At 40.0% G+C, this 11,283-nt stretch overlaps 1 protein-coding gene across 3 annotated transcripts in view; it reads right to left on the bottom strand.

Annotated features, from left to right (window-relative positions):
- Window positions 1–201: 201 nt before the first annotated feature.
- Window positions 202–11,283, bottom strand: part of ZNF521 (zinc finger protein 521) — a 292,034-nt gene continuing 280,952 nt past the window's right edge. For all 3 annotated transcript variants that reach the window (XM_050767943.1, XM_050767941.1, XM_050767942.1), the window contains one exon: window positions 202–1,036. In XM_050767943.1, the coding sequence (XP_050623900.1) occupies window positions 1,007–1,036 (30 nt within the window). In that variant the 3' untranslated portion in view covers window positions 202–1,006. The remainder of the gene's footprint in view (window positions 1,037–11,283) is intronic.

Raw genomic sequence — 11,283 nt, 5'->3', positions numbered from 1 at the left:
ATACTGTGTCTGCTTCCTTCCCTATGAAGAGTGATGAATATCCTTCCAGATGCATTTGGCCCAGTGTGAAAGGTTAAATATGATTGAGGTAATGCCTGTGATATGCTCAAGAGCAGATTTCACATCCAAGGGTGCAGGCAATTAGATTTTTTTTTTAATGATGTAGTAACTAGAGAAAGAAAACACACAAATACACTCATCCCTAATGGTAAACTGAATTTATTTCCTCTTGGAAAACAATTCCAGTAATCTCCAGGTTCAGACCGCAGAGTAAACATTAATAACAGTAACATACAGGTTAGTTCAACTGATTCAAGAATTTGGCTGCGTGAAATCATTAAGGAAAACCTTGAACACTCAAAGCTTCAAATGTATCCAGGGAAAAAAAATTCTTTGACAGTCTACATAACAACTATTGCATATATAGTGATGCTACCTGTCACATTGCAAGGCTTACAAATATATATATACGGGCCTTATCCAGCTGTGGGGTTCTGTTCTGTGAGAACATCTCTTCATGGTTTGCAAGAATCTTCAGCAATAAAAAATAGTCTTAGATTTAAGCGCTGATATACCAAAAGAGAAATTCTAGGCTTAAGTGTAAAGAAAAGGAAGTCCAACCATAGTCTCATGTATAACAGTTGTTTTTAATCTTTCTTCCTTAAAAATACTTTATCTTAAGCCATTTTGGTCATACGTTTTTTTTTTTTTTTTTTTTTTTTTTTTTTAAATCTTGCCTGAATAGGGCCCAAGTCCACTTGTCTTTATAAGACCATTTTAGTATCAGACGACATAATACATGTGCAACACTTTATATACAAGGGGTCTATCTGGTGCGCAAAAGTTCAAACACATGAACATCCAACAGTTTTGATAATACAAGTTTTATGGTACAATACAATGTTTCTGAATAATATACATTAACAATGAAAGTTTCGTGCAAAGAGTAAAACATGTTCCCTTTTTGTGCCACAAAAGCAATTCTCCTTGAGAGACTGTACTTGCACTAACTGCTGTGTTGGGTCATTGTATGATTCTGTAAATAACAAAAAAAAAAAAAAAAAAAAAAAAAAAAGGGAGAGAGGGAAAACAAACTTCAGTGATTTCGTTTTCATCAGACCAAGCATATATACATGTAATTAATTCACAATGACTTGAACAATGAGCTTCTGCCCTCTGATGAATAGTGCTCATGCGTGCCCTCTAATGCAAAAAAAAAAAAAAAAAAATAGAATGCTCCTTTCCCAGGGAGAAACAGACCCAGAGATCTTCTGAACCTGCTGCCACCCATGAGGGCCTGGAAGGAGAGGCCAGGGCAGGAGCCTCCTTACTGTGAGATGGCTGGCTGGCACCTTGCCTTTTCTTCACCTCTGCCATGTCTTTCTATAATACCCTCTCACCATCCATCATCTCTTCTTATTAAGATAGGACCCAGTGTTCAAGAAGCAGGTAGCACTGTTTTAACAGTTTTATGTATCTGTGCATGACTTCGATTGGTTACACATGCCTCTGTTCCAATCCCTCCGAGACTGTAACATCTTGACAACAAGGGCTCTATCTGCCCCTGAATATGGGTATGAAATGCCAGAGTTACCCGGCAGATGATGGACAGTGGCAGCAGCGCCCCTCCCAAGGGTGGGCTTTGGGCTGTGGTCATAGCATGTCTCAGGAGATTACAGTAGCCTGCCATGTCTCCTCAGTCCCTGGATGCTCTTTCTCAGCTGACCAGCCTGCGCTGTATATTGGTGGTCTCCGCTCGTCTATGCTAGCGTGTCCCCTTTCTGAGTGAACACCTTCTTTCCAAATTGTGAGAGGGTAACTGGGATTGCCGGGCAACTCAGGACCACCAGCCATGCTCTGAGGGTGGACGGCAGGTGGGGAGGCTCCAGAACCAGGCCTGGAGGATAGTCACAGATCTGCGGGATATTTGCTTGGAGCATAAGCCTGGAGATGGCCTGATCTCCACTCTCCTCCTCTGCGCTTTCCTGGAGCCATATTCTCTCACTACTCACCTGTATCCCCTGACCCTAATCCCTTCTTATTACAACCTTGGGGCCTAGCTCAAAATATCACCACTTTCATCCTCACCCCATCTAACACGGATCTCTCCCTTCTCTGATTTCCTGCTGCACTTTATACTGCTTATATAGGATGCATCCTAGGTCTTGTCTCATGATTATTTGTAGGCCTGGCTCTCACCCACGCTGGTAATTCTGATGTTCATTCATTTATTCATTCCTCTACAAGCATCTATTGGAAACATACATCAGCACCTGGCACATGCCATAGCGCTGCAGTGCTCAGGAAAGAGGGATTGGCTATCTCAGTGACTGGCTGGCAAGGCAAGGGCTGCTGGAGAGGAAGGGCATGGTCTTTGCCTTCATGCCTTCAAAGTGCTCACTTCTAAAGAAGGTCATGTGGGCACATAACTGTAAAGCAAGATGGCAAGCAGTCTATTAGAAAAGAACACAGAAATGTCACGGCCACACCTAAACCTGCCTAGCCCTTGGGGAAGGGTTCACAGTGGATCCAGCACACTGACAGCTGGAAACATGAGCAGAGAGTACAGGGAGGGCACTCTAGGCCAAGGGACCCACATGGGTCAGGGCAATGAAATAGGAATATGCAAGGTACGTTTGCAGACCTGCAACTTATTTAGATTGGTTGAATTCTTCTGGAGAATGTTCTGAATCAACAATACTCATGAGATGTGAAGATGGAGCTGGTTTGGGGCAAGAATATGAGCAGTCCTTTTCTACCTTGCTAAAGAGCTCAGACTGTCTTGTAGGTGAAGGGAGCCACTGGAGTATTTTAAGCAGAGGGATTCATCTTAGAGATGTTTGTTATCTCTTCATCCTTTACAGCAACTAGCAAACTGCCTGCTCCCTGAATACAGGCTGAATGACCAGAGGTTCAGCTGAGAACCAATTGGGGCTAGGTGCAGAAGTGGGGGAGCTGGGAGCCTTGTGAAGAGGACTTAGGTCTTCCTTGTTCCATTTTACATTTAGCTCATTTTTGAAAAAGATGGATGACAAATCATGACGGAGAACAGTATTTCATTCTCCCTTATTTAATCCATATCTTAATAGTCTCGGCCTCAAAGTGAATACAGGAAGTAGCAAATTGTTTTTATGCCAGCTCTTTTATCGGTATATTGATTTTTAATACTTCTGCAAAGTACTTGTCACCAAGATGTAGAGAGAAAGGGTAATAAAAGTACTCATGAGACCAAAAAACTTTGCTATTTTCTTAAAAATCAACATGATTCTGTTCAGAAAGGTTATAAACAATAAAAGTTTGATTACTCAAAATACACCACGTCTAAGCCTTCTTATATCTTTTGCTATCTCAGAGTCAAGTTTATAGAAAGGTTTTTTATTTTTAAAAAGTCCAAAAATAATGACCAAATAAGTATAAGAAGATATAATACAGATTGAGCATCTCCAAATGGGAACATCCAAAATCCAAATACTCTAAAATCTGAAACTTTTGGGCACCGACATATGACATATAGGTGACTAAGCTAGTGACACCTTTGCTTTTTGACGGTTCAGTGTACTCAAACTTTGTTTCATGCACAAAATTATTGAAAATACTGTGTAAAATGACCTTTGGGCTATGTGTATAAGGTATATGAGAAATATACATGAATTTTGTGTTTAGACTTGGGTTGCATCCCCAAGACATCTCATTATATATATGCAAATATGTCAAAATCTGAAATCGAAAACACTTCTGGTCCCAAGCATTTTAAAAACGGAATACTCAACCTGTATTTGCCTAAATGAAACGACTCTGACAGAAAGACGGGTGTTTTTCTCTTCTTACCAAAATCAAAGTAAAAAAAAATCAGTTTAATAACATTATTTTCAAATGTTTAAGTGCTTATGATGGACGATCCACATGTGATTGGATTCTAGGGGTTAGTGAAAGAGTACACAGTGCAATTTTCCTGGTGGTTTTATATGTGCTCATATCAAGATGCTACAAAACGAGAACCCAAAACAAACTGCCCGTAACAGTTGGCAATGGTTGTGTGTTGTATGCTTTCATCCTCAACCAAAGCCATACAGGTCTCTTCAGAGGTGCAAGGAACATGAACAAATACACATACGTCACTTACTGCAACAGACTGAAGTTGTTTCATAAAGGGGTTATGTTTCGTATATAAGAGAGAGGAATACAAATCATTTGTGAGAAGGATAAGGGTATGGCTTGTGAAATTCAAAAATAAAGCAACCCAATGTAAGTAATATCAACATAAGAAATCTGGCGTGAGAAATGTAAAGGCAGGAAGTCCTCTTGGTTTGGAGATGCCTGCAGACCACGGAGGTCTCTTATTCTCATTTTCTTTGGTTTCCCCTTTTTCGCTCCAGCCCAACAGAGAGCTATGGCAGGGTCTCCCCAGGCCTGGCTGTCCACCACTGGCAGTGACTCTCATGGCGGAAGTCAGCATGTTCCTAGAGGTTCTTGGGCAATGGATATATTTGTATCGGAAACAACCCCACCATGGGATTCTGCTCCATCCTCAAGGGCTTGCCTTTGCCACCTTTGAGGATCTAGGGGACGTGTCTGTTCTCCTCCCCCACGCAGTATTTCAAGTCCACTGGAAATACAAATGGCCTCATTTCATCTTCTGGGGGAAGGAATAGAATATCTGAGCCATGGTTTTTCCGACTGGCTTTTAGGTGTTGGGGAGAACAGACGCGAAGTCCTAGTCTCTGGACTTGACTAAAGATTCTCTGACTAGAAAAACAAGAAGTTGTTTCATGGGCGCACTCAGTGTTTTTTGTGTTTTCTGACGCTCATAGACATTATTTCTTCAGAAAGGGAGACAAGAGGCAAGAGGGAAGGATTAAAAAGTAGACAGCAGAAGCGCCAAGCAAAGAGAGGGTACGCTCTGAGGCCCACTTTGCTCTCCCCCTGGCTACTTGCCACACCACAGAACCAGTCCTGAGACAGCAAGGACACAAATGCATATGAGCAGAAAGCAGAAAAGTGCTGCCAGGCCATCCACAAGCAGCCTTCTCTCTGTGCAAGAGTTTTCAGCTCTTTAGGTCCAGAGGAAACCACTACACTAGAACAAAGCAGTGGGTAATCTCACCAATTTTACACAGCAATTCACAGTCCCTAAAGTACTTTAATGCAATGACGGGTTATGAGAAAAAATATCTGTTCCAATGAAGGGAAAGTGTTTTACATAATCGAGAAGAACATCAGTGCAACATCGGTGCATCGGTGGAGGTGGGGGGTGAAGACAGAAAAGGAAGTAGGAAGAGAAGAAAACTTCTGTAATCCCACAGAGAGCCATATTGTACTCTGCAAAAAGCCATCTCCTGGAGACCCCATGTCTAAGTAACTGAAAATTGCAAACCATTAATCCCAGTTATGAACAGTTGTTTTACACGAGGGGGGTTTGTGTTAAAAAAAAATCAAATCCACAACATACCTTAAAGCTTAAAAGAAGATCCATCTAGGTATGATACCTTAATAGCGAGGTTTCAAAAGCACTTTCTTTACTGGAAAGGGCCCCATTTGGAAGGAGTGTGCTGTATGTATTTTTTTTTTCTCTATAAATGTGAAATTAAACTTAGAAAGCTAAAAAACAGATGAGGGCCTTAAAAATTCCCTTCTAGCACTATGTATTTCTTTTTAAATATGAGATGCCTTTCATTTTACAAGACTGGAATTCTCATTTTGGGCTTGGCACTCTAACAAATGATTAATTCAGCCTCCTTTTTCTCTGAGAGCTGACCACATTTACTGGTCAAACAGTTTAATCCTATTTAAAATGCAATCCAAGAAAAATATTTTTAAGTAAAAATAAAAATCCATGATCCTTTGAAACTGTTCACCTTGGCTAAAGACATTCCATTTTCCTGCAATCTTGATGTAAATTTGAATTTTTGCACCTATATCAATGATGAAATTCAGCTTTGGAGGAAAGCCAGGGGGAACCTATCTTCCCAGGGCTGAAAAATTAAATTCCCAACCCCAAAACTTATGCCCAGAGATCGCCTTCACTTTTCTAACTCTTTGGCAGAGACCATGTCTCGTCTGTGCTTTGTAACACTCTGTTGGCATCGGCAAAATGTTACGCATCAATGGTCATAAAAACAAAAACGGCATTTGAATGGAAGTTTTGTGAAATCTGTTGATTCAAAGATGTTAATCATTTTTACCATGACTTGTTTATTTATAGCCTTTTGTTTCAAACAAATTCTGACAAGCTTTTAAAACTCAAAGAGCCAGCATGCTATTTTAAAAAGGAATGAAAAAAAAAAAAAAACACAACAAGCTTTCCACTAATTCACTATGCCATTAGAAACCCGAATTTAAACTGCAGTTGTATTCAATTTAAATGAGATGTTTTCTAACTAGATGAAATAGTAGGCAATTGTGGCTCAGAAACAATGCAAGGCGGGAAGAAATAAAGAAATATAAAGATTAAATGTGGCTGTTTCTTTCAACAGATGGTGACAACACCATGGCAGTGTGTTGTTTTCCTTTAGTTGAAGAACACAAACATCCGTAATCAATCATCACTGATTAACTAATTATATTACCCTTCCTTTTATCACTTGGGTTGGACCTTTATCTGTAAACACTGAGGATAATCAGTATGCTCTTATTTTTCTGGAAGTATATTCCAGTTCACATAGAGCCTTGCAGTTACAGGCTGCAAACAGAATTCTACACTACCGTCCACCTTTAAGCACTATTGCTTTTTTTCATTTTTTATTTTTTTTTTAAACAAAAGCAATTGGTTTCCAACAGGCTGGATAATAAGTCTTTTGACCTGCATTCTTCTTTGACCCATTAAGGTCACCCCTGTGCTTGGGCATATAGCTGACTTAGGAAATGCCTGCAAGTCCTACATTTCATCTCCTGCCCACTCAAAATAAAGCTTTCTTTAAATGTGTCTGTACGGGTCCCTGAAGGCCAAAGAGGCATCCCTGTAGTGGGCAATGGAGGGACAGAAGCTTCTGCCTTTATTAATGAATGCAGACCATTATGAGTCTGGCTGGCTCCTTCCCCGTTCCCAGAAGCATATACTGTACGTGACTTAAAATGCTAGAATATTGACACAAAGCGAGCCGGGCACCCCTAAGGAAAATTACTCCTTGGATATAATGTAGGCTCGTAACAGCTATTAGAGTACAAAATAAAACCCTCCGGGATCAGACTGACATATACCGCATTCTACCTAGTCCTCAAACATTAGAAGAATTTCTTTGTGAAGGCATTCTCAAGGACAGCATTAAACTGACTTTTGTAGCAATCTGCAACAGCTTTTTGGCTTAGAGCTTTTAGTACTAAATCTCTGGTTTGAATCAATATAAGTACTATATCTTCTACATTAATCAATACATTTGGTTCAATACATGTTCTATTAAATTATACTTTCTAATCAAGATTTTTACATTTCCACCCTCTCTCTTTTTCATTCCCAACTTCTTAGGCTAGGAAAATAGTTTTAAAAGTGTATACAGCTAATGATGACAGGATCCTGGGTTATTTCCCCTGAACATTAAGAGAAAAAATAGTCACAATGGCAAAGGATGACCTTTAAGCATCTTAATAAGGTTAACAGGATGTGAATGTTAATAAATTAACATTTTCAAAGTCCACACAATTACAAAAGTACTCATAATTTTAAACTGATGAAAAGTAAATTGCTACGGCTCTGGGAGTACCATTAGGAATGTTCTAAAAATTACACTGAAGACCAAAATCACCCTCAAGTACCCCACTTTGCCCACCCCAAAGTTTCTACTACCCACAACTGTATAATTCCTGGCTGGAGAAATCTGGGGTAATTGTGTTTTTACGGACCTTACCAGGTAAACAGCAGGACCATATCTGTGGATATTGCATTTTTGTGAGCTATGTTACAGTTCAATGAATATTTTTTAAAGGACAAATATACAACAATATTTTCCCTAAGTGCTATGAGAATCGAAAAGACATATGCATAGTGGATTTTTCATAGCCAGGGAAGTTGACTCATAATCTTTACATTTGTAGAATCTGCTAGAATGAAGTTCTACTCTTTTATTATGACATAGCAATGGCATTTCCAAACTGTCATGATATGCTTTTGCCCCTCTCTTGATGCCATGAATGTTGCATTTATGATCATGTTTGCACGGACAGAATTTCCCTTTTTATTTTTTCACATGGTAATGTCATCACCATGAACTTACAGAGACACTGATGCATTTTCGTTTGACATTTAACAGTTCACATGGGCTTGGTCTGACATCTCAAAGCATTTTCTGGATGACACTAAGCTATATTAAAGCAAAAGGTGAAATGGCATCATCAGAAGTGATCAGAAGAATACAAGATATTAAAGAAGGAAAAGGACTATTAGGACATTCCGTTTGTCCCCCTGTAGGAACATAATTGTTTGGTAAACTTTACACACTAGGCCAGTTTTAAATGATTCTGGCAATGAGTTTCTATCATACCTCCCATAGGAAACAATTTCACATTCTAACCTCACTGAAGGACATTTTTGTTGTTGTTCTCTGGACATTTGTGCTAACTATGTCCATAAAAAGGGTGATCTGAGATAATCCTGATGGATGAGGACACTGGCATGTTGATGAGTTTATGTTCCAAACACTAGACCTTGTAACTATAGTATAAAGTTCATCCATCTCATTCAAAGCAACCTAGAAGACCATCCAGTACACCATTTCTCAGTCATTATATAAAACACATCCCATTCACTTGCTTGGTTCCAGAGAGGAGCCTGAAAATAGATTTCAGAAGGCCAGTGGGGCCTGCCTTATACAAGCAGGGTTTCCCAACCTCAGCACTACTGACATTTGGAGCTGGGCAATTCTTCTTGTTCTAGGGGGTTGTCCTGGACATTGTAGGATGTTGAGCAGCATCCTTGGCCACTATCGCCAACATGCTAGTAGCATCTTCCCAGTTGAGACAAGCAGAAATGTCCCCTGACACTGCCACATATCTCTTGGTGGGAAGCATCTCTCCCACCAGGGAGATATTGAGGAACACTGCCTTATACTGTTTGAAACACATTTGTGCATGAATAAATGAAAGCTGGGAGATAAGGCGAGTTCTGCATTAAAGGGATCTGAAGAATCTGCAGGGAAGAACTGATCTAAAGGGGAAGAAGAAATGGTGGTCTATGAGGTGTGTTAAATAGCTGTAACGAGGAGGTCTTGTTAATGACCTGTCTTGTTATTGACAGGTTTAAATTAGAGATCAGATACAGGAACAGGTGGTTATAAGGAAGACATATAATTGTTTTGAATTGACTTTGTATTGAAAATACATTGAGCTTGCTATACCATGCTTGAGAATGGTACTTGGTCTTCATTCTAAGATGGTATCTTCCCCACCTGAAAATGAGAATTGCAAAGGGACACATATATACCACATGAGACTATACTGCAGTAAATATATACTGTACTGCAGTAAAATGTAGTCAAAGGGTGAACGTGGGCAAGTGTACAGGAACTGTAGAAAGAATTCCTTGAGATATATAATAAATGGCATTGTTTAAGTGAAGAACCAAGTATTTCCAGAAGTGTTCATTCTTTTAGTGACTTATCAAGACCATTCATGTACCATTGATGAACAAAGATGGTATGTTTTAGTGGCAATCAATCAATGCTGCTTTAGGGATATTTACAATCTAATAATATTTAAAGGGACCCAAATATTAGACTCAGGAAATCAGTGTTTGGGGAATAGAAACAACTATCTACTTTGAAAGAACTACAGAGCCATCATCCTCAATTTGTTGGTCTAGACCCAATGGCAGGTGAATCAACTACACCTGTAAGTAATGCTGCAGAGAAAGAAAAAATTGGTTTCAGAGCTGGGGGTTGGGGGTGGTACCTAGCAGCATCTGGTCCAGTATCTTATTTTATAGATGAGAAAATTAAGTCCCAGAGGGTTGAAGCCAACGCTCAAGGTCTTAAGAGTTAGTCCTACGGCTGGGCCAGCTGTCCAGATAAAGGACATTCATTGCTATAGCCCAAACCTTCTACCTGGAGAGACGGGTGCTCTAGGACACAGAGTAAGGGCCCTTCACCTTATGTGAGAGGCTCTGTTCTTAGAGTAGTCACACCTGCCTGGTGCAAGAGCGATGAGGAGGCAGAGGTAAAAAGGGATAGAATGGCTCCCGAAGTAGAGGGAAGAGCAGCAGCAAAGCTGAGAGGCCAGGGGACAGAGGGCGGGAACTGCATAGCAGCTGAAGCATCTGGTGGAGCTGCAGATATGTCCAGCTGTGCAGAGAGGTGGGGAGTCAGTTCAAAAAGGCTATTTTAGCCACATTTTGCTATTTTCTGCTATATCAAGCTAAGCCAGAAAAGCCCATGGCGGTTACCATGTACCAAGAATACCTAGCTTAGCCTTAGTCTAATGTGAGTCTTCAGAAGCCTGAGCAAAGACTAATTATTTAAATAATGCAGAGTCCCAGCAGCTAACATAGAACCATTCCTAGTATTTCGACAACTAAACATTTTGGAGATATAAAACAAGTCCGTCAGTCCACCAGCTTCCAAAGGACAAATTCTACTGTGACATCATACATGGGAAATGTTAACATTGTGACAATCCCATTTTCCATTAAGAACTGAAAAACAGTAGTAAAATTTTCGTTGCAAGCTGACCCCTATCTGTTATGCACACCCGACAAGCTTGAAAATTTCCTTCTCTGGAACTGACAACAGCGTGCAATATCTACTACACCGAGAGTGGGGGAAAAAGGTGCCGAATGGGAAGAACAGGCTAAAAAGAGCAAAATGGCCACTGGGAAATATATTAAAGAGTACAATGTTTATTTTTAAAAGAAAACAATGAATTGAGCTGTCTGTTTCCATGCAAGAAGCCAGCAGAAAATTTAAATCAAACTATACGAAGCCAGTGAGAGGGAGAGTGTAAAGATTTCACTGAAGATTCTGGAATTGCAGGATTCCAGCGTACTGTGGGACAGAAGGCTTTGATGGGCAATACTGCCTAATAAGATATTCAGGGATTAAGTCAGTGCTTCACAGACAGATGTGTCCATGTGCCAGTTGTTGCTAAGCTTTAATTTTTTTCCCCTGTAATGTTTAATTTATCACACTGGTGCTTTCTAAACTAGAACATCTGTAAACAAGGTTAAGAATGACCTCCTTCCAATTTTACATCCATGAGCAGTGCCCCTTCTTCGTGCTCTAATTTTAGATACCTTAAAGATAAATAAATCTTTGGAAGGAAGAAAAAAAGAAGGCTTGTCTGACACTGTAATGTGTTCAT

The sequence above is a fragment of the Macaca thibetana genome, chromosome 18 (genome assembly GCF_024542745.1).
Source record: "Macaca thibetana thibetana isolate TM-01 chromosome 18, ASM2454274v1, whole genome shotgun sequence".
In the NCBI taxonomy this organism is placed as follows: domain Eukaryota; kingdom Metazoa; phylum Chordata; class Mammalia; order Primates; family Cercopithecidae; genus Macaca; species Macaca thibetana.
The sequence above is the reverse complement of the archived record's forward strand: the minus strand, read 5'-3'. Positions and strand labels throughout refer to the sequence as shown.